Source organism: Candidozyma duobushaemuli (genome assembly GCF_002926085.2).
Source record: "Candidozyma duobushaemuli strain B09383 chromosome Unknown C_B09383, whole genome shotgun sequence".
Classification (NCBI taxonomy): Eukaryota; Fungi; Ascomycota; class Pichiomycetes; order Serinales; family Metschnikowiaceae; genus Candidozyma; species Candidozyma duobushaemuli.
In genome coordinates this window covers 288,432-309,475 of record NW_020289897.1, presented here as the reverse complement: position 1 = coordinate 309,475, position 21,044 = coordinate 288,432, and the positions used below count along the sequence as shown (strand labels likewise).

The following is a 21,044-nucleotide window of genomic DNA, read 5'->3' as shown; positions in this document are numbered from 1 at the left end:
CAGCTCAATTGCCTTATCCATAGATGTACGGTACTTCTACGAACGGTGGGGTTGACATCGGCCATACCAAAAGCTTGATGCCTTCAAATGAAATCTCTTGCTTTATTCCACACAATGACAACCTCACATCTCTCCACACTCCTCAATGACCACGTCCTCGATGGGCAGGTCGTTCTTGGTTCGCGTCAGGTTGAGCTTATCAACAACACTGAACCCCTCAATGACCCTACCAAATACGACATGCTTTCCATTTAAGTGTGGTGCATCTTGTGTGCAAACGAAGAATTGACACCCATTCGTGTTTGGCCCGGAATTGGCCATGGAGACACTATACTTCTTGTGGTCAAATGGGAAACCCTCATCTTCAAAAGAGCTACCTCCGTAAATGTTGACAGACCCAGTTCCATTACCTCTTTCAAAGTCTCCACCCTGGATCATGAAGTCCTTGATTATTCGGTGGAATTTGCTGCCTTTGTAACCTATTGGTCTTCCACCTCGTTGAAACTCTCCGGTGCAAAACTGGCGAAAGTTCTCTGAAGTTCTGTCATTAGTACCCTAATTCTGTGATAAAAGAATGAAACACGTACTTGGGTAGCTTGTCATGAAATAACTCTATCTTTATACGCCCGAGGGACGAACCTATTGTTAGTCGTGATCAGACACTTGCATCATGAAACATACTCCCCTGGACAACCTAACATTAGTAATCGATTGGATAAAAGATCAATATCTAACAAACATCAAGAAACACGATTGGATTGGCCATCAAATTCGGAGATGAGTGGACCACACGTTGTGAACGTCACGCACCAGTACATCTTTTCCCCATATCTCGAGATAGTCAGGCCAACCTTCACCACCTCAAAAATCAGCCTTCCACTATGCCTCCCCCACAAAAAAACTATCATACTGCTGCTCCAGATACAGCCACAGCAATTGACCGGACTCATGGCGACTTTCCTGTAGCTGGGGACTCCGATGAAGAAGTATACTTCAAGACGCATAAAGAGCCCTCGTACTTGAGTGAGATCGAAGAGCAAACCAGACAATTCGTCCAATACCACAAAGAAAAGACAGGCAAAAGAATTGCTTTGGTTACCTCTGGTGGAACTACCGTACCTTTAGAGAACAACACTGTTCGCTTCATAGACAACTTTAGTGCTGGAACAAGAGGTGCTACCTCAGCTGAATACTTTTTGGAAAATGGATATGCCGTGATATTCTTACACAGAGAGTTTTCTTTGCTTCCTTACTCGAGACATTACAGTCATACAACCAACTGTTTCTTGGATTACATGATTGAAAAGGACAACAAGGTCGAGATCAACCCCGAGTTTGCAGACCAGATGCTTTTGGTCTTGAGAAAGTATCAAGAAGCTCAAAGCAGCAACTCGCTCTTTTTGGTTCCTTTCACAACCGTCAATCAGTACTTGTATACCTTGAAGTCAATGTCCACAATCTTGCAGCTGTTAGGCACCAAGGCATTGTTCTATCTTGCTGCCGCTGTGTCTGACTTTTTCTTACCATCGTCGAGAATGCCTCAACACAAAATTCAAGCACAGCCCAGTGGTAAACTTGTGGTTGATTTGGAGCAAGTTCCTAAGTTTTTGAGAAGATTGGTCGACTCTTGGGCTCCACAGGCTATGATTGTCTCTTTTAAGCTAGAGACAGACAACTCAATTTTGCTCAAGAAGGCAAGTGACGCGTTATCCCGCTATCAGCACCAGCTTGTCATTGGAAACTTGTTGCAGTCAAGAAAAAGTGAGGTTGTGATTGTTACTCCAGACGGCCAGCAAGACTGGATCAAGTTAACGGACGAGGAGAAACAAAAGAAGGTTGAAATAGAGTCGCTCATCATACCAGCAGTGAGAGAGAAGCACGATGCTTGGATGAAGGAATGGGAACAAAGTAGTAAAAACTGAGTGATAGTATATACATTGTATTATAGATGCTCGTTACAAGAATGATACGCCAACACCGTACTGGATGCCTTTACGGACCTGGTCGTTCGCGTGGGCAAATATGGGCAATCCAAAGTTTAGCTCAAAGCGGGCCATCGGATGGTTGTAGAGTATACCAAACCCAGCGCTAAGGGAATAGCCAGTCGAGAAGAGCTTGACAATATCCTTGGTGGTATTGGAAGAGTTGATCGAGGCCAACTTACCAAAGTTTATGTAGTTGATGATCTTGAAGTTAGTGTCCTTTGGAGTTTTGGGTATATGGCTGAGTAAAGAGATGCCACCGTTGAAGAAGCAATCTCCGCCCACTGATGAATTTTGGTCCTTTGGACCGAGACCGTTAAGTGAGAAGGAGCGAACGTCGTTGGGGCCTCCAATGTGGAAACGATCGAGGATATTCGTCTTCAGTTTGTCACCGTTGAGGAGTAAACCAGCCTTGTTAGAAAAAATGAGTGAGTGATTTTGACCTAGGCCTAGCGCCAGTTGTCCTTCCCATTGGAATTTGGTGAACTTCACATTGTTGAATCCGAAAAGGCCACTGTATTCCACGCCTAGTCTTGCTAGATTGCCTCTCGTAGGACCAATTCTATTGTCTCGAGAGTCATAAGAGGCACCCATAGTAACTGATGATTTAAAAGTGTCCTTCAGCTGAGTAAGAACCTCGAGAGAACGAGACCCGTGGTTACTGAGTGCTCTCCAGGAGTTCTCCCAAGCAACATCAAGATTCAAGTTCGAGTCATATCGCGTATTGATGCGTGTCACTATACCCTTGGTTTGAACGCTACTTTGAATCCATTCTAGCTTTCTCGTGTTTATGAATGCCAGGGTATCCCAAAGATAGTCAGCGCGATTGAAAACCGGTTGCGAGTAGTTGAGAAGATATGACGATGGTGTTTTAGTACCAGTGACAGCATCGAAGACGAGTGTTTCAGCACCACCAAAGATATTCTTGAGTCTGAATTGGATGTAACCATCACCTTCTCCATTGCCAATATTTGTTCCCGTCTTTGTAAAGAAGCGCTTCTGAGGAACAACGTTGAAAACAGGGACCATATCGATTGTAAGCGGGGATTTATTATTCCACATCTTTTTCGGGAGCTGATGTAAACCTATCATAGATTGCTCTAGTATATCGTGTTTCATAAACAGAGTATGCACTTGTTCCAAACTGTTTAGAAAGTCGGCTAAGCTCATCACGTTCCCTCTGAGAAGCGGACTAAGCTGAGTTTGCAAAAACGAGTCTCTAAAGTATTGGGAGTTTGTCACCTGGACATTGCGTAATTTGACTGGGATTGTCGAGTTTTCTTTAAAGAGTTCCTCGAGGTAGCTTTTGCTTTGGTCCATCATCATCTGCTGTTTTGAAGCCATAAGCTTTTGAAGCTCCTTCTCTTCATTGGATAGATTCAAATCTTTGCCCTCGTCAGCACCCACCGAGATCCTATCTATCATGGACTCCTCATGATCTAGCGACATCTTGGTGGTAGTAGTTTGAAAAAGTTGATAAAAGCGCTTGTGCGGCTACCGCGTATGCACCACAATAGACTACTAATACTACAAACGAAATGCTCTGTTTCTTGTATTGACTTTTGGGTATTGAGCCAGCAGATTTCTAGCTCGTGAATCAATCTGGGGGTGAAATGGCAACCTGTGGAACGTTATTGTACTGATGGCTCAAACTAGACGGACTGAGGTAGTCACCGCTCGGTAGTTGAATTCCCGAAGCATTACCATTTCCTGCCCGTCTTTCTCTTTCATCCTCCTCCACGAGCGATCGGATACATTCTTTACCTGACTCTGTCTGGAAATGCCTTCTGAGGGCGTCGGCTCTAGCAAACTTTCTGCCGCAGCCATACGGAGTACCGTCCTTGAGGGTACCCTTGCACTGGAATTTCTTCTCACCTGAATGGAGATCTTCGTGACGTTTTCTATCATGTTGCCTAGCAAAGGCTTTTCCGCAGACACTGCAAGTGAATGGACGCTCGTCGGTATGCGTTCGCAAATGTGATTTCAAATTATATGGCCTGGTGAACCTCTTGTCGCACAAATGACACGCATATAGCGAGGGATGCTTCTGGGTCCGTCTAGTAGATTGGGTGGTCAGTGCAAGTTCCAACATCTTCTCACGAGAAGACACCGCGTTATCTCCAGTGTCAGCAGATTCCTCATCGTCGATCTCCTCACTTGAATAACCAGAATTATTTGGTGATCGCAGTCTAGAGTGAGCCTTTATTGAGTGAGCCTTCTGGCGGCCACGCTTGAGGTTTTGAAATTCATCGGGCTTCAAGAGGCCGTTAGGATCATTCTCTGACATTGGGCTCGTGGGTGTTGCTTGTGGACTGGTATAAGATGGGCTGGAAAGATTTCCCAGTGGTTTAAGACTGTTTCCGGCCGAGACCTGCTGACCAGGTGAGTTCTGAACTGAAGAAGTGTGCGACGAGTTGCTGAACAACGAAGGTGTTTTCGCAGCCACGATATCAGGTGCCTGTTGAATCAGAATTTTGATCTCTTTTTGTTCATGGCCGTTGTTGTCAGGCTGAATATTCTCGGTATAGTTCATGAGGTTGTTTTCTGTAAGTCGATCGTATTGGTTCTCGTAAGTGCCGTCTTCACAGTTGATTTGAGGAACTTGCATGTACAGCGGATTGCTGACAGGTTGATTTATAGACTGCTGGAGTTGCTGAATATGGTGGGACTGCTGCGGCATTGTAGACTGTTGCGGCATTGTAGAATGTTGCGCTGACATATTGTACAAGTTTGTTGATGAGATGGACTCGCCCAAAAATATTTCCGAATCAAACGAGTTTCCTGAACCTCGACCATTTGCGGCTGGCTCGAGATAATTCTGATTCAAATTTTGCGGTCTCGTGTCCGAGTAAGCATCACTGAAGTGAGACATGGCGTCTTGATAGGGAGAGCCTGGATTCAGGGAATACTCAGAATATAATGAGTGTGACGAGTAGGTATCTGGACTTCTTGGATTAAGAAAAGATGACGCAGGCACGTTGTTAGGGGAAAGTAAATCCAGGGCATTCTGCGATGAGCTGACGTTAACATTTAAGGAAGGTGGGAGGTCGAGGCCGGAAGGGCTGTGATGTAGGGAGTTTGTCACGCCGTTGTCCTGAGACAAGTTGATGTTGACGTTTTGCACAAACGAGTCGTGCTGCTTTCCCTGAAGCGGATTAGCGTTGTTTACCAAGACAGGTGAGTCTGTTAGCATACTGGAGGAGCTGTTGAACATATCTTTCGAGAGTACCGAGGTTGGGGACGCTATGTTCAAGGAGGACTCAAAGTGCGGTGGTGACAAGTTGAGCATGTCATAGAGCTCCTCCTCTTCCCGTTTGACGACGTTCAGAGACATAACGAGTTGTGGGAAGAACGTTTTGCGGTTGTGTATTCTTGAAAACGGGTAAGGGAGATGGGTCACGTGATGGACTTTGAGGAAACCCCGGAATAGCAGCAGGAGGTAGTGGTAAAACCGGAAGTTTGGTAGGGCGAAAACAGGGTAGAGCTATAGTGGAAATTCTGGAAAAAAACTCTCGAGGGGTTATGTGTGTAGTGTATTGGGAGGGACGCCGGAGAAGAAAAAAAAAAAACAGTTCTCACCGAGTACGCTGAAGTCCCCGATTATATGGAGTACAGCATGCGGAGGGAGTGTGGACCAATGAAGGAAGGCTTAGAGAGTCTGACAGAGTTGATTCAGCTGACGGCTGCGAGAGACAATCAACGAATTGGCGTTTGCTGATAAACATGCTGCGGCTGGCGTGCCTCAACTCTCGAGGACATCCGGGCAACATACGGAGTTGTTCTTAACTTGTCCGATGGATCTTGTTCAGCCGCGGCACCCCTAATTCGGTAAGGACCCCGTTAAGAATCCTTTGTGAAAAAAAGTCTTGGAACCTCAGCAAAAATTCGGTTGCAGAGAAAGTACTTGAAAAATGCCGTGACGGCCGTTAGCCGCCCAAGATCTCCCTGATTGTGTTTCGAAAAAATGCCTCTCGTGCGCCGAGGCAGTGCTGCGGTGACCCAAAACGGTGGAAAACGCACGCCAGCCGCCTCTGCCTCACACTTTGACGTCGACAACAACGTGCCACACGTCTGGCGCAAAAGTTTTAACTTTTTCAAGATGAGTCACATTCCCCTTGAAATACTCTTGTAATTCTCTTTTTAGCGATTCAAAGTCGTTTTTGTGGACATTCTCATGGACATGAACAATGGCATTTTCGCACCCGAGTGTGGTGACCACCTGCCAACCCTGCCTCAGCAGAGGAAGGAGCCCCAAATTATAATGTGATATGGTGATGCCGAGGCCACCAAGACGGCGTACCGAATTTTCGTTCGATTCATGAAAAATAAACGCTTTGGTTCCGTTGGTAATTTCAGTTGTGTAAGTATCTGACGTGAAGGCATCTCCAGGTCTCACTAGCCTATATTTGCAACCATTTTTAGTGAGACCCCTTAGTAGACCTTCTATGGACCAAGGATTGATTTCCCAGCAAAAAACCGTGGCTCCGAGGGCGAGATAGGAAAAGGTAAAGTATCCTATACCAGCATATAGGTCAACCACATTTTGGCCCAGAAGGTCCCCAAACCCTAGAACCCTTTTCTTCTCTGTGATGTTTCCTCGTGAGAACATAGTGTAGCGGGGTGCCCATTCTTGAGCAATTCCGTTTTGGTTTGCCGTACACCAAAATGCCTCATCAAAATCCTGTTGAGTTGGGTTATTGTATTTCTGGTCGTCAGGAGTCGGCCCAAAGTCTCCGTATATCGGTACCAAGTCAAAGGGTCTGCGCATCACATCGGACTCGATGATTGGCTGGTTTACCGCAAAATGTGTGTATCCAGCAAAGAATGTTTTCAGAAGGTGCTCAAATAACTTAGATTTGCCGCTTGTCTCAAAGTATGCATCCCACTCTGGGGTGCTGAACAGATCACCTGTGAAAAGCACCATGGGTGGATACAACGACCATTTCTTCGGGAGATTTTTCAATAAATAGGAATCAGATCCTATCACATCCAGCACAGCACCTTGTAGACCTCCAACAGGGGCAGTGCCTGTGTCGTCGAAAACCTCAATGGCGTCTTGGAAATCACTTAGTAGAGCGCTCATCTCAGCCATGGACCCTGAGGAATATAGACAAGCAACTCCATCTAATCTTGTGATTTTCCTCCTCTTGTCAAACACATTTGTCTCCTCAAGAATGCTCTTGATCTTCTTGATCTGCAGAGGCGCCTTCACAAGAATCTTAGAACCCATGCTGGTTTTAGTATAAGCGCTAAACTGTGTTCGCGTCGCGGAATACTGCCAGCCCTGTCCAGTTGTAGAAACCAGAAGAGGAATAAGTAGATGAATTAGTGAAGATTTGAATTTTCGAGATGAAGTGAATCTTGATTTTGGCGGACCTTGTAGATTGAATTTACTGCAGAGCGTGTCGCCGAAACGCACCAAAAAAAAGTTTAAAAATCTGAGACCAGTATTTTTCTCAACTACTTCCAGTTCCTGAAATCACAGGCCTCAATTGCCATTGTCCACTGGCTTGAGGCGACCCGAACGGTGAAATCCTTATCACATCCAATTCGTGAAGAGCCCGAACTCGGTATATTTCAGCCATTGTTATCCATAATCTCCACAACAGATCCAGTATTTTCAACACCATGTCCGAACAACAAAACCACATACCCCAAGCGCCGACAATAGAGGCCACAACTTCCGATCTTACCACGCAAAAGGCATCTGAACAAAAAGCAGAGTTCTCTAATTCACCAAAATCTACCACCTCTACCCCAAACAGTCAGAAACAATCACAGTACAATGCAGCCAGTGCCACCAATGGAGGTCGAGAGATTTCCAAGAAGATTCTATATGTGGGAGGCTTAGTGAAGTCCGTTGAAGAGACTGAGCTAAAGGAGTTGTTTGGCACTGGTGACGTGTTTTCGGTCAAGATATTGAATGACAAAAACAAGCCCGACCTCAACTATGCATTTATAGAATTCCACGACGAATCAGGTGCCGAAAAAGGATTGACCTCCATGAATGGAAAGGCTCTTCATGACAACGAGCTCAGGATCAATTATGCATTCCAATCAGCCACCTTTTCCACTGCTCAGAACCCGGAACAACCAGTCTACAACATCTTTGTCGGTGATTTGTCCCCTGAAGTTGATGATGAAGCCTTGCAAAAATGTTTCTCCGTATTCAACTCCCTAAAGCTGGCTCACGTAATGTGGGATATGCAAACTTCAAGATCCCGAGGGTACGGTTTCGTTACTTTCAGCACGCTATCGGATGCTGAGTTGGCTTTACTGACTATGAACGGAAAACCTCTCAGTGGAAGAAACATAAGATGCAATTGGGCCAGTCATAAGCAGAACAACAAAGGCGGCCATCCCCATTCGAACAATAATATGCGGCACGACAACCACCCACCTGCTAACTACAACAACTACAACAATTATAACAACCACAACAGGGGACCCCGCCAATATCGTGGCTACCAAAGTCCAAATCCAATTTTAAATGGAAACGGTCACACAAATGGCCATATGCCTCAACCATTCGAGCCATCGCCCTTTCCAATGGCTCTGCCGCAGATCTCAGATGGCTCACCGATGTTTGGCGGTCCTGCTATTAATGGCGCTGTCATGTCCCCTCAGTCTTACGACATCGTTCTAAGACAAACGCCATCTTGGCAAACCACAGTGTATTTGGGCAATATTGCTCACTTTACTCAGCAAGACGATCTAATCCCATTGCTACAAAACTTCGGCTTCATCGTTGATTTCAAGTTTCACCCCGAAAAGGGGTGCGCATTTGTCAAGTATGACACCCACGAAAGGGCTGCCTTGGCTATTGTACAGTTGACTGGCTTTTCTGTCAATGGTAGGGCATTGAAATGTGGGTGGGGCAAGAGCCGTGGCCCTCCACAAGGTCAGTACCAGAATTTCAACCGTAATGGTCCCCCAATTTATCAAAGACGTTAATAGTAAATGACGATGACGTACGCTTAAATACTTTTGAAAGTCTTCTATCAGTAAATGGTGTGTTGCCTTCTTCGCATACAATACCTTCCTACAAGTTCTTCTGTGTCCTATCAAAAAAAAAAATCTGACCAGTGCGCCGTCAGCAATTCATCATTTGGCAAATCTTTCCAAACAAAGCTTTGATTTTGTCATTCATCCCGTGAAAACAGCATAGCCAACTTGCGCTTATCCTGAAGTAACACAAGACTCCATTCTGTTGAAGTCTTCACCTTCTTGTCATTGTCCAGCAGTACCCCATCCTCTGCTGTATGAGCGAAAGTATCCGACTAGTGTTGATTTCTACTATTTTACTTTGTCTCATATCCCCGCTCCTAGCATTCGACAAGTTGTCTTATCAGCAGTTTCTTGAGAATCACGTCTCCGGGAAGATCTCCCTCATTTCCTCGATCGCCAAACGAAACAAGGGTGCCACCACAGCCATCGCCATATTAGCAGCATCCGTCGCTATTTTTTTCCCACTTGCGTTCAACGTTCCCCAAATCTTAAATAAAGTGCTAAGCTCAATGAACTCAAACTACAGATTCTTATCCTCCACTGGCTTTGGTTCCCGTTTCGGTGGCTCGGGTACGTCCTCCAGCTCCCGGGAGACTCTTTTTGCTATGAAAAATGGTGGTGAACTAGGTGGTATCAGCAATGACGGCAATACGTGCTTCATGAACTCCGTCATTCAATCGTTGGCATCGTCAAAGCAACTCACACAATTCATCGACAGAAATATCAACACAGAAGTACAGCTCATGGCTGATGCCAACATTCCAGTTTCTCGCATGAGCCAGCTCCGCACAAACTTGGTTTTTACTAGAGCTCTCAAGAAGTTGCTCGACGATGTAAATGGTGCCTATGGCTCGAGGGGTAAGGAATTCAGCACGAGAGGTTTACTTAATAAGATGCCTAATGGCCCTAAACAGAACTTCTTTACTGGATACAGTCAGGAAGATGCCCAGGAATTCTACCAGCTCGTGATGAGAATCGTCGAGAAAGAGTACAAAAGTATTTCGAAGTCCAGAGAGGCTACACCCGAGCCTGAATCTGAGAGTGAACTGAAGGATGACCTGGTGAAGTTTATCGATTCGAAACTTCTCACCAGGCTACCATTTGGATGCGATAACCTCGGCAAACTCGGAAACGTTTACGTTCCTGCTCATCAAGTCGATCCAAACATACCTGACAGCGAGGGTAAGGTCCTCCCTCTTGAGCTCGTCACTCCAGTTGATGGTGTCTCCGCCGAACGAATTGGATGTCTTACCTGCGGTGAGGTCGGAGGTATTCGCTACTCCGTGTTGAGTGGTTTGAGTTTGAACTTACCTTACGATGCCTCAAGCTATAGCAACTTCACCTTGCACCAACTTCTCAATGAGTGGAGCAAACCTGAAATGATCGATGAAGTGAACTGTAATAGATGTGGCTTGATGCAGACGAAGGAATTCCTCTCTGACAGCATCAAGAGTAACTCAAATGAGCGTTTGAGTGCTGATTTCCAGAAGCGTATCAGTGAGATTGACGACGAACTCGCCAAAGACCACATCTCTGATGAGGTTTTCGAACGTCTCACTACTAAGAGCATGATCAGAAAAACGACGAAAACTAAACAGGCCCTTTTGAGCAGACCTCCGCCATTACTTTGCATCCACATCAATCGTTCCGTATTTGACCCACGCACTTATATGATTGTTAAAAATTCCAAAACGGTGAGGTTCCCTTTCAAGCTTGATCTTAATCCATATGTCGCTGAGCCAAAGGATGTCAACATGGATGCTAGACTTCCATTCAGAAAGCAAGACTCCACATACAATGGCACCTCCAACGAGCTTCATTCTGAAGATGAGAAAGAAGCTCCACAGCCTAACTCAGATGTACCTCATCTGGCTAATCCAGATCTTCTATACAACCTTAAGGCGGTAATTTCTCACTACGGTACTCACAATTATGGTCACTACATTTGCTACAGGAAATACCGTGGCACTTGGTGGAGAATTAGTGATGAATCGGTCTACGTTGTGAATGAGGCAGAAGTATTGAGCTCCCAGGGAACTTTTATGTTATTCTATGAGTGGGATGATCAGGTGGTCGAAAACTTGGTACAGCTCGACGATGAGGAGCTAGAAAAAGAAGCCGATGCATCTGAGGTTCAGAATAATAAGCTCGATGACTCTCAAAATATAGATGAGTCGCTGCTGTCACTGTCTGATGAGGAGGACGAGGGCGACGTCATGGACGAGCTCAAGATAGAGAAGTCAAACTCCCACGAATCAGCTACCAGCGATGGAGCCGTCGATGCTACAGCTAAAAATGTTGAAGATGCAACGTCGTCTCAGGATCAATACCGCTTGGGCGAAGAAAGAGCCTTCCACGTTTAATATCCTTAATATAGTCGAATAGATCTCCACGCATAGAACCAAATCTCACGCGCGATGCTCATCGTAAAAATCAAGAACTATACGTTATGGCCAAAAAGCCCAAGAACAAGCAGATTGTTGGAAAGGGGCTCAAAGGTGCGCTACTGAAGCACTTTGTCAATGAGCAATTGAAGCAAAATAGACAACAAGCCGTCAAGGAAGCCATCACAAAAAAAGCTGATAAAGAGAAGTCTATCAAGAGTGGTAGGAGCAAAGGCTCTAAGAAACAGCAGCATCATATTAAGGCTTTAGTGCCATTTAATCGTGATGAAACGCTTCTACTAGTTGGGGAAGGCGATTTCTCTTTTGCCAGCTCACTTGTCAGAAATCACCTCATTAATCCAGAAAATCTAATCGCAACCAGCTACGATTCCGAGGAGGAAATCAAGTCCAAGTATCCAGGAGCCGAAGATCATCTACTATATTTGAAAAATGAGGGGTCCAGGGTCCTACATCAAGTCGATGCCACCAACATCCCATTTGCATTGAAGCTAGTCAACGCTAATCGCAAGAAAACGGGAACCAAGTTGTTCACGCCATACAAAAAACTAAACCATGTGATGTTCAATTTTCCACACACCGGCCGCGGAATGAAAGACGTGGATAGAAACATCAGAGACCATCAGAAGTTGGTGTTGGGCTACTTTAAGAGTGCTCACGAATTGCTTGATATGGCGAACCAGACGGCTAGTAATGACCTCGGTGGGTATGCAGAGTCGCAAAACGAAACGAGAGCAGATGTTATTCTCTCCCTATTTGAAGGTGAGCCGTATATTTCTTGGGGTGTGAAAGCTCTTGCAAGGAGCGAAGGACTTTTAGTCAACCAGTCAGGCAAGTTTGAATGGTCGGCTTTCGAGGGATATCATCATAAAAGGACTAATGGTATTCGAGACACGACAAAGCCAGCTGCCGAGCGTGATGCAAGGATCTATATTTTTGACCTCAAGGATCCCAAAACTCCTGACAAAAAGAAAATTAACAAGCAGAGGGGAAAGCCCATCAATGATAGCGATAGTGACGATGATTAGGCCGGGAATACTCTAACACAATCATCTATCAGGAACACTTCTCGTGTGAGAGGGTCCATGAGCTGATTGTTCCTGACTAACTCTAAGCCTAGTGTTCCTGTCGCTTCAAGCATCTTCTTAGTCGGGTTGAGTAGCTTTTCAAACGGATAGATATTGCCGTTTGGAAGTTTGAAGGGATTGTTCAAGATGCTTGTGAGTAATTGTGCATAAGGTAGGTTCAGACTTAAATGGAATAGTTCGGGGGAACAGACGGGACACTGGTTAATCTTTTTCAAGAGCTTGTAGTAATAATTCGGCCCGCGAAGCGATAAGTCACGCCAACTGCTGACTTCAAGCTTTTCATTTTTGTGAGTTTTGAAAATTGTGTTTTCGTCGTTGCAATAACATGACTTCGTTTTAAGACTCGAAAGACCAGCTGACAATAGGACCAACAATGGATAGGTCTTTGGAATGCCGTAAATTTTTGTAAAGTCTTCGGTGAAGCATTTTGAAAGTCCTCTCCAACGTTCCTCGGACATCAATGCATTATACTTGGAATATCTCGATGAAAGTTCTTTGCTAGGACCTCCGTTTTCGCTAGAATAGGCGTCTAGACACATCGACACATACACAAGCGGGGCGCCAACTTTTGTGAGTCTCTTATGATTTTTTTCAAAATTGATAAGATCATCGCCCAGGTAATTCTTGATATTACCGTAAGGTGCGAGATAGGTTTTGCAATATGAAATTGCCTCCAGTGCTTGCCCGGTCTCAATCATTGACAAATATTTACAATAATGAATTTCAAATTGCAAATTAGAGCTCAATTTCTTCAAAGAGTTCTTGTTGTCGTTGTACCACGCAGCAATTAGCTCTAGATCGTGATCCATGTTGATAGACAAGAAGACCTTGTTGAAGCTTTCATAGACGTCATGGTCCACCAACTTTGTGATGTCATACTCGAACGTTGGCGCAAGACCCTTCATGAGCTCACTTCCAAGGTTCTTATCTTTCCTTGTGTTTGACTTCAACAAGTAATCAATAATCAAAAGGTTCGTCTCTCCTCTATACCAACTGATGAGTTTCTCGTTGTGAAGATCTAGTAGCTTATCGTCTTCATCGGTATGCTTATCTTCATTTGAGGAGGTATGATCTAATGTGAAGTTTTTCAAAGCACTGATGTGCTTGGCTCTGGTAGTCAATCTCGTTCTGTAGTCCTCGTCATTATGTATTGCTATTGCGAGTTTCTTTTGGTATGCCTCGAAAGTTTTGATGAGCTTTCGTATTATCAGGAGTTTCTCTTCCTTGGTAAGATTAGGATTCTTCTTTATGTTGCTGATTTCCTCTGAGACCAGCTTCTTCAGCTTCTCCACAAGTTTCTGGATCGTTTTGAAGTTCTTCTTGATAAGCTCAGACGGAACAGTGAATTGAACCTGACGCGTCTGAACGCTGAAGTTCACGGTCGGCTCACTCATTTAGTAGCCTACTGATAATTGTGGATTTCCTTGGATCGAGTGGTAAAGTGGTGGTTTCTACGACCGCTCCCTGCCACTTACATACAGTGCCGCCACCTCGTTATCAGCACAACATGGCATGATGGTATCAATGAAGGAGGAAAAAGAATGTAAAAAGGGGATAAAAACTATCAAGCAGTATTTTACCTTGGTAAGGAGAGTAGCATTTCTCAAATGATTCGATGCTAAAATGTACTGGGAAGTAACAATTGACTAGATGTGCTCGCTATCCTTAGTGGCTGCGAATTCTCCACATCAGACTTCTTCCTCATCTGCAACAGTGAATGCGCTTGTGCCCTCATGCCTAAAATCATCATTAGCGTCTCGAAGCTCGTATGAGTCGGATACTTCATAGTCAGGTACAACAGTGTATGCAAATTTTCGAAGTCCTACTAGGAGCAAAACTTTGTTCACCGCCATTTTTCCAGCGCTCACGATATCATGGCGTCCCTTCCTGCCTAACATGAGTACGATGATCACCAATACCATCAACATGAAAATAAGGCTTCCATAAAATCTGTGAGTCTTCAAGTACCACTTCAGCTCGTAAGGATGTGATGCATAGTCATACTCGTAGTCAAAAACGGTATACTTCGTCCCGGGCTTTTCAGGAGAATACAACGGTCTTGGAAATGATTCCAATGATTCAGCACCAAATTGATAGGCGTCTTCTCTCGCAGTATAATAGTAACCAGGTCTTTTTAAGAGATTGTCTGAACTGCCCGTTTTCTCAATAGTGTAGTTATTGAATGCTTGTACATATTCATCGTTAGAATAAAGCAAAGCTCTTCCAAGAGTCCAAGAGAATGACAGTCCACCCATTTTCTCCACAAGTTGTAGGGATTTGAATTTGTCATCCTTTTGCGGACCTTCATCAATTCCAATACGAGGGAAACCGAGTCCCACATGCAAGAAGTTTAGAATCCACGATGATTTGAAGCAAAGTTGAGCAAGTTCCTCCTCCTTGATTCTTTCATCTTTGTCGCGTAAGTTATTTCTCTCAATCATCTCCTTAAACGAACGAGTACACCACTGCGACGTTGCTGAATACATTTTCAAGTAGTCGTACTTCTCGGATTTGTCTCTTTCAAAGTTTCCGTAAGATGATAAAGCATTGATGGCGTCCCAATATCCACTCACACCGATGAAATGGTTTACATCAAAGTCGAAAGCGGGAATCAACTCGTCGAGCAAGCAGGAGCTCACCTTATCTGTCAGACCTAGCTTAAGGCAGCTTGGTGACTTACCCGTATGGTGAGTAGAAGATTCTATAACAGGGAAGATGGAAGTTAAGCATTCTTCAAAATTCGAATCACCAGTAAAATCAACATAATTATGATTCACGAGTTCTTTGGTTGTGTAGCCCTTTGGTAAACATGGGTCTGTCAACGGAGTTCTGAAGTAGTTTGTCAGTTCGGGAATATCATTAGCTTTCTTGTAGTTCTCCACTAGGATAGAACGGTACCTGCTTTGTGCCTGAAACATGCCGAAACCTAAGAAGGAATCTGAAAAGATGTCAAACTCTTTTATCTCGGGCGGCTGGAATGCTCCAATATTTTGATGTCCCTGATTCTTCTCTTTCTTCTTTTCGCTTCGAAGAGGTAGCTTGCCAAGAGATAATTTGTATAAGTTGTTTTCGTGTTCCTTGGATTCAGTACTGTTAGGTTGGAATACCACCTGGGTCGACGCCCCACCCATATCTAGTAGGCCATACGTGTTGTGTTCCTTGCCGTGAGCATGTTCTTCTGGCCAGTCAAATGCTCCGATAAGATAGTTTATTGAGAGCCATCCGTACAAGCCCTCGATGTCTCCATCAATAATATTGACATGAGACTTGCAGTGGGGAACATAGAAGTCAGAGTTAGTCTGAAGGTATTCACAGACATTTTCTAGGATGGGTTGTTGTTCTTTCGGAGGAAGGAGCCTCATTCCTGCCGTGGCATGCAAAAAGATGGGTGTTCTATGATGTTCCGATTTCGGAACAATAGCACTCGCATAAGAAAGAAGGTATCGAAGGTGACGTTTTCCTACCTTCTGTGGGCTCTGATTGAATGACGAGAGCCCTGGTTGGATTTTCTTGTGCCAAAGCTTGTCCAGGTATATGGAGGGGAAGTTCACCGGTTTGGGCTTCTCCTCCAGGTTGTTCTCGTCGTCAGAGTCATCTGGATCAGCCCCCAACATCAGTTCATGAACCAAATTCACCTTTGAGCTATTCTGCAAATCTAACCCGGCTTCTAGGGCATGCTTGGGGTTGAGCCAGTTGTAGACATAAACTCTGGAACCCTTGGACCCAGCGTCGATCATGACCAAATAGTCATAGGGTATTTTATCCTTGGAAACCAAGGGCCCGGGCTTTAATGTAAACTTTTTCTTTCGCTTATCTAGACCCATGGTTATCGGCGCAGTTAGGCGCGTTGGATGATAGAGTAGCGATTAGATGGCTGATGTCGCGAGCCACGAATGCAACAATGTCGGACCATTTCTCGTCAAGATATTCAGTGCAGATTAGATGGAATGTTGGTGGCCATTTAGAATAAACCTTTCATGGATGAGAGAGACCCAATTCAGCCAACTTAACTAAAAGGTGTAGACCAAGATTGCTTTCGACTTTGAGTCTTGCGGCAGTTGAAGCATTGCTTAAGGGATATTTGTCTGGCTACAAATCTTGATAAGTTGAAGAAAAGCCAAGAGAAAATGAAGATCTTGAATTTTTCGGGTTACCGACATAACGTTAAAATGGCTGCGAAAATCAAGATCCTCCGCCTTTGTCGAGCATAAACTAAGAAATAACGTCACCATTCGTTCATTGTCAAAGAAAATTGCACAATCTTACGGTAGACTTTAAACTGTATCCAACACCTGCCATTTTCGTAGAGAATTGCCTGTATACCACAAGCTTGGCTCAATCTCCGAGCTGTGCTAAGCCGCTCTTATAGCTCAAGGAAGTCTAACGGCATACATAGTGGCGTGATCGGTCTCCACACAAGATCTGCAAAACGACTCCAGCAGCGGGATTCAGAAATTTGACAATCTTCATCAGACCACCTTATCTCCGGATCATTCGACCTATTGAAGAACGGAATTTGTCTATGATTCACGGCACTGTACACCATCACTTATAAAGCGCTCGATTTCTCCACAAAATCTCAACAATGCCACACTATGTTATCGTAGGGTATGTTCAAAATTGCAGTATCCCAGAATATAAGCTAACAGCAGCGCCGGTATCATCGGCCACTACACGGCTTACAAGCTTCTCGAGCAGAATGTGCACCCCAAGGACATCTCAATCATCGGAGAGTTTCTTCCAGGTGACGAGTCCATAAAGTATACCTCCCCATATGCTGGTGGTAACTTTTCATGTATCACCGGGGATGATCCTCAGACTTTGGCTTTTGACGAAATGACATACAAGGAATTGGGAAGATTGCAGCATTTCTTGGGCGGCTATAAATGCGGATTGGACAGGGTAAAGTCTACTGAGTACTGGGACACACGTCCCTCGGATGAAAAATTGAACTCGTTGGAGTCCTACCTTTACGATTTGTCATTCATTCCAAGTAACTATTTGCCAGATGGTGTGGAGTACGGAATCGAATTCATTACGTGGAATTTCAACTGTCCAAAGTTTCTTGTCAATTTCCAGAACTTCTTGGTGAGCCAAGGGGTGACATTTGAACGCAAGAGGCTCGATAATATTCGTGATGCTTTTGTTGACGGCACCAAAGTTGTTTTTAATTGCACTGGTCTCGGTTCAAGACAACTCGGAGGAGTTAATGATCCCAAGAGCATTCCATACAGAGGTCAGGTGGTGGTAATCAAGGCCCCACACATTCAAGAAAATGTCATGAGATGGGGTAACGACAAACCAACCTACATTATAAAAAGGCCAAATTCCAACGATCAATTGATTCTAGGAGGCTACTTGCAAAAAAATGACTGGACTCCAGACACCTTCCGCGATCAGACACTCGACATCTTACAGAGAACCACCAAGTTATACCCCAAAATCCTTGAGGACAATCGCAAGGGCAACCGGATCGAAGATCTCGAGATCCTCAGAGTCGTAGCCGGCTTGCGTCCTGGAAGAGAAGGTGGGGTTCGCATTGAGAAGGAATTTGTGAGTGCTGATAAGGTGTTAGTTCATAACTACGGTGCAGCCGGATACGGGTATCAGGCAGGGCTCGGTATGGCAGATAAGGCAGTTCTGCTAGCCCTTGGCCACCTGAAGCTTTGAAACTGGCCGATTACCGTGTATATAACTATAAATAAGACATGAAAAGGGGACATGAAAAAGGACCTGGGCCCTATAAATCGTAATCGTAAGAAGAGTGGTATCTTCTGTTCATCAGACAATGACGCACTTGTCTTGCTTGGGCACTTCGGGATTCTGGATCTTTTCAATCAGATCAACCAATGCCTCGAACGACTTGCTTATGTTGATATTATCACGCACCGAAGTCTCCAAGAAAGCACAGTTGTACTTCCGCGCAAGCGCCTCGCCTTCATTCGTCTCCACTTGCCTTTGAAAGTTTAGATCGCATTTGTTGCCGACAAGAACCATGGGCATGGAGTCTGCCCCTATGGAATTTAGGATCTTATCCCTTATCACGTCCACCAACTCGAACGACTGTCTGGAAGTAACCAGGTACACTAGCAAGTAACCATGGATACCGACCAAGTGCTTCTCGTTCATGATCAGAAATTCATCTTGACCTGCTGTATCCAAAATCTCGATGGCGTAGTCTTGGTTCTTGTAGCTGATGACCTTGGAGAACTGGTTTTCGATGGTTGGATAGTAGGACTCGACAAAGTGGTCTTCGACAAAGCGCACCGTCATCGACAGCTTGCCGACCGAACGTGACCCAACCACTGCAATCTTTCTTGCCTTGACCATGACTATGCAAACAGGACTCTACTGGAGCGAAAACTTGTAGTAGAAGGTGAGAAGTCTGCCAGAAGCCTGCACAGCATTTTGAGAGGAATGGTGACTGGTATGATAGATAAAGCACTCCGCGCTTGCCTTGAACCTCGTGAGCGCTCCCTAGAACCTTTTATCTTTGCTGTACTTATTAGTTTCGAAGTGTCACTATTTTTTCTTTTCAAAATGTATTAATTCGTAAATAAATCACAACGACCATTTGAGGACCTCCAAACTGGTGGCCACAATGAAAATGGTTGTTGGGAGTGTCAAGATCACGTAACCCCAGAAAAGCACACCGGCCATTTCTTTCTGGTAAATGTCGTTGAGCTGGGTGATCTGCGATAACTGGATCGCTGGTGGTGACACCGTGAGAATGAATGCGACAATCAAGAAGATAGGATCGTCGAGAATCGAAGTGTTGATGAACTTCACGCAGAGGGCAATCAATGGAAGCATTACCAACGACGGAAGGATCATTCTCGACATCAATGAAGCAACCACAATACGCTTGTAGTGAAGCGAGGCCGGAGGAATGTCGGCCGATGGATAGAGATTTGAACCCAACACAATCAAGATGAGCGGAATCGATACAGAGCCAAGATTTTCAATCGACTTGGTCAAGGTGTTCCTCACAAAGCTGTCTTCCTGGAAGAATAGCTTCTGAAGAGATCCAACAGACGCAATAAGTACGGAGACAAGCATCGAATAGAGAGGAGGGTTCATGAATGCAAAGAAGCTGGCCACTGGTTTCCAGTTGATAAAACTGTGCCGTTTTCTTCTGATGATGTTGCCGTGCACCTCGTGCCCGGGCTTCTGCACTAGACTGGAATCGTCCGAGTCTGATGGGGGAGCCATGGTGGGAAAGTCGGCAGCAAGCGTCGTTGCGGGCGATACATCTTCGATGGAGCCCTCATCTCTATCAGTGCCTGAGTGCTGACGTTCCATGTCGGCTCCCAAGGGCCTAACTTCGCCGCTGGTGATGGCGTCATCAAGTTCTTGCGGAGTACGCTTTCTTAGAAGCTTGTTGTAACCCAAGACCAACGCAAAATCTGGCCCAATTGCTGGAAGATAAGGAGGTACAACATACCTCTGGAGGCGACCTTATCAGGCGTGTCATCCTCCATTCTGTCCCACAAAAGGTCAGGCAATGAGTAGGCCAAAGTCATGGTCAAGGAGACAGGCAAGGAGTTTGAGTTGCCAAAGACAGCCATGGCAGTAACAAAGTCAGACTCAGCAACATTGAGTACCATCAAATGAGACATGACCCTGGAGAAGAAATATGACGTTGCTGTGGACACGGCATAGAACACAGGGATGATGAAAATGTCGAGCACTTTGTCAACAGACAAGGATGGAGCAAGCTTGGTGAAAACCAAACACGGAGTGAACAACTCCACGTTCAACTGGGAGAGCATTCTCTGCCCAGTGGTGCCCAAAAGCTGGGACTTAGCGACAAAAAACCCTGCTAGACATACGATGACGACTTCTAGGACAGCCTGAAGAGTCAAGAAGGAAATGCCGGCAAATGATAGCTCTTGCGGAGATGAGACAATACGTCGAGCAAGGCCGTAGTCGGAAGATAGCCCCATTAATTCACAAGATCTAGGGTAGGGTCGTATACGGGTTTTTATGAAAGAGTTATATGATTCCGCAAAAATTGCTGTGTGGCGCTGCGGGTTTCTATGATAAGGCGTGCATGGGAAAACCGGCTGCAGTGGATTGGGACCACTGACCTAGCGGTTATATTTCTTGTGCATGCATTGTGTCGCTGCATCTGGCTCGCCTTGTCACCAGCACAGCCTCGTGGAAAGGAGAGCTCCGCAGAATTGGGGATTTAAAGCGTGCGAGTTCAAGCCATTATAGGGGATGCCTGCTCGGTTGGAAAACGTGGGTGCAGCCTTATTTCGGCTCGGCTATGTGTCTGCAGGACTATCCGACTTGACAGGCATTATAATTCGTTCCGGCCATGGAGCGTCTGTGAATGGCTGCATTTTGAAATTTCGCAGAGGTGTAGCGGGCAAAAACCTCCTATTCTCCTCTTCTCGAATGGTTTCAATACCACGCCGTACGCTGTCACCGATGCAGGGTTTTAGCCGAGGTGCTACGAATGCCTCGGTGACAAATCCGGGCCCCATGTTTTAAGCCCCGTCATTGGTAGCATCATGAATAGCCTCTAAGAGCAACGACTCCCGACTTCTCTGTACAAG

The 21,044-nt window shown here is 45.2% G+C and overlaps 12 protein-coding genes across 12 annotated transcripts; 4 read left to right on the top strand and 8 right to left on the bottom strand. All coding sequences in view use genetic code 12, as the record gives it.

The window, feature by feature from the left end:
• Window positions 1-123: 123 nt before the first annotated feature.
• CXQ87_003019 (uncharacterized protein) lies at window positions 124-438 on the bottom strand (the record flags this gene model as incomplete). Its single annotated transcript, XM_025481504.1, has 1 exon — window positions 124-438. One exon carries the CDS (start codon window positions 436-438, stop codon window positions 124-126), a length of 315 nt encoding a protein of 104 aa, XP_025336122.1.
• Window positions 439-881: 443 nt separating this feature from the next.
• On the top strand, window positions 882-1,922 carry CXQ87_003018 (phosphopantothenate--cysteine ligase; the record flags this gene model as incomplete). The annotated part of the gene is made up of 1 exon (XM_025481503.1): window positions 882-1,922. The coding sequence occupies one exon, from the start codon at window positions 882-884 to the stop codon at window positions 1,920-1,922; it is 1,041 nt and encodes a 346-aa protein (XP_025336121.1).
• A 33-nt stretch (window positions 1,923-1,955) lies between these two features.
• On the bottom strand, window positions 1,956-3,431 carry SAM50 (SAM complex subunit; the record flags this gene model as incomplete). Its single annotated transcript, XM_025481502.1, has 1 exon — window positions 1,956-3,431. One exon carries the CDS (start codon window positions 3,429-3,431, stop codon window positions 1,956-1,958), a length of 1,476 nt encoding a protein of 491 aa, XP_025336120.1.
• Window positions 3,432-3,579: 148 nt separating this feature from the next.
• On the bottom strand, window positions 3,580-5,316 carry CRZ1 (DNA-binding transcription factor; the record flags this gene model as incomplete). Its single annotated transcript, XM_025481501.1, has 1 exon — window positions 3,580-5,316. One exon carries the CDS (start codon window positions 5,314-5,316, stop codon window positions 3,580-3,582), a length of 1,737 nt encoding a protein of 578 aa, XP_025336119.1.
• Window positions 5,317-6,018: 702 nt separating this feature from the next.
• TRM12 (Trm12p) lies at window positions 6,019-7,212 on the bottom strand (the record flags this gene model as incomplete). The annotated part of the gene is made up of 2 exons (XM_025481500.1): window positions 6,019-6,153; window positions 6,556-7,212. 2 exons carry the CDS (start codon window positions 7,210-7,212, stop codon window positions 6,019-6,021), a joined length of 792 nt encoding a protein of 263 aa, XP_025336118.1.
• A 398-nt stretch (window positions 7,213-7,610) lies between these two features.
• UBP1 (ubiquitin-specific protease) lies at window positions 7,611-11,353 on the top strand (the record flags this gene model as incomplete). The annotated part of the gene is made up of 2 exons (XM_025481499.1): window positions 7,611-8,910; window positions 9,312-11,353. The coding sequence occupies 2 exons, from the start codon at window positions 7,611-7,613 to the stop codon at window positions 11,351-11,353; spliced, it is 3,342 nt and encodes a 1,113-aa protein (XP_025336117.1).
• Window positions 11,354-11,439: 86 nt separating this feature from the next.
• CXQ87_003013 (25S rRNA (uracil2634-N3)-methyltransferase) lies at window positions 11,440-12,420 on the top strand (the record flags this gene model as incomplete). The annotated part of the gene is made up of 1 exon (XM_025481498.1): window positions 11,440-12,420. The coding sequence occupies one exon, from the start codon at window positions 11,440-11,442 to the stop codon at window positions 12,418-12,420; it is 981 nt and encodes a 326-aa protein (XP_025336116.1).
• Window positions 12,421-12,441: 21 nt separating this feature from the next.
• Window positions 12,442-13,874, bottom strand: CXQ87_003012 (glucose-induced degradation complex subunit; the record flags this gene model as incomplete). Its single annotated transcript, XM_025481497.1, has 2 exons — window positions 12,442-12,460; window positions 12,502-13,874. The coding sequence occupies 2 exons, from the start codon at window positions 13,872-13,874 to the stop codon at window positions 12,442-12,444; spliced, it is 1,392 nt and encodes a 463-aa protein (XP_025336115.1).
• Window positions 13,875-14,168: 294 nt separating this feature from the next.
• On the bottom strand, window positions 14,169-16,304 carry CXQ87_003011 (uncharacterized protein; the record flags this gene model as incomplete). Its single annotated transcript, XM_025481496.1, has 1 exon — window positions 14,169-16,304. The coding sequence occupies one exon, from the start codon at window positions 16,302-16,304 to the stop codon at window positions 14,169-14,171; it is 2,136 nt and encodes a 711-aa protein (XP_025336114.1).
• A 771-nt stretch (window positions 16,305-17,075) lies between these two features.
• On the top strand, window positions 17,076-18,150 carry IFG3 (Ifg3p; the record flags this gene model as incomplete). Its single annotated transcript, XM_025481495.1, has 2 exons — window positions 17,076-17,083; window positions 17,130-18,150. The coding sequence occupies 2 exons, from the start codon at window positions 17,076-17,078 to the stop codon at window positions 18,148-18,150; spliced, it is 1,029 nt and encodes a 342-aa protein (XP_025336113.1).
• A 111-nt stretch (window positions 18,151-18,261) lies between these two features.
• Window positions 18,262-18,810, bottom strand: RHB1 (putative GTPase; the record flags this gene model as incomplete). The annotated part of the gene is made up of 1 exon (XM_025481494.1): window positions 18,262-18,810. The coding sequence occupies one exon, from the start codon at window positions 18,808-18,810 to the stop codon at window positions 18,262-18,264; it is 549 nt and encodes a 182-aa protein (XP_025336112.1).
• Window positions 18,811-19,041: 231 nt separating this feature from the next.
• Window positions 19,042-20,426, bottom strand: CXQ87_003008 (uncharacterized protein; the record flags this gene model as incomplete). Its single annotated transcript, XM_025481493.1, has 2 exons — window positions 19,042-19,898; window positions 19,925-20,426. 2 exons carry the CDS (start codon window positions 20,424-20,426, stop codon window positions 19,042-19,044), a joined length of 1,359 nt encoding a protein of 452 aa, XP_025336111.1.
• Between the last annotated feature and the right edge of the window lie 618 nt (window positions 20,427-21,044).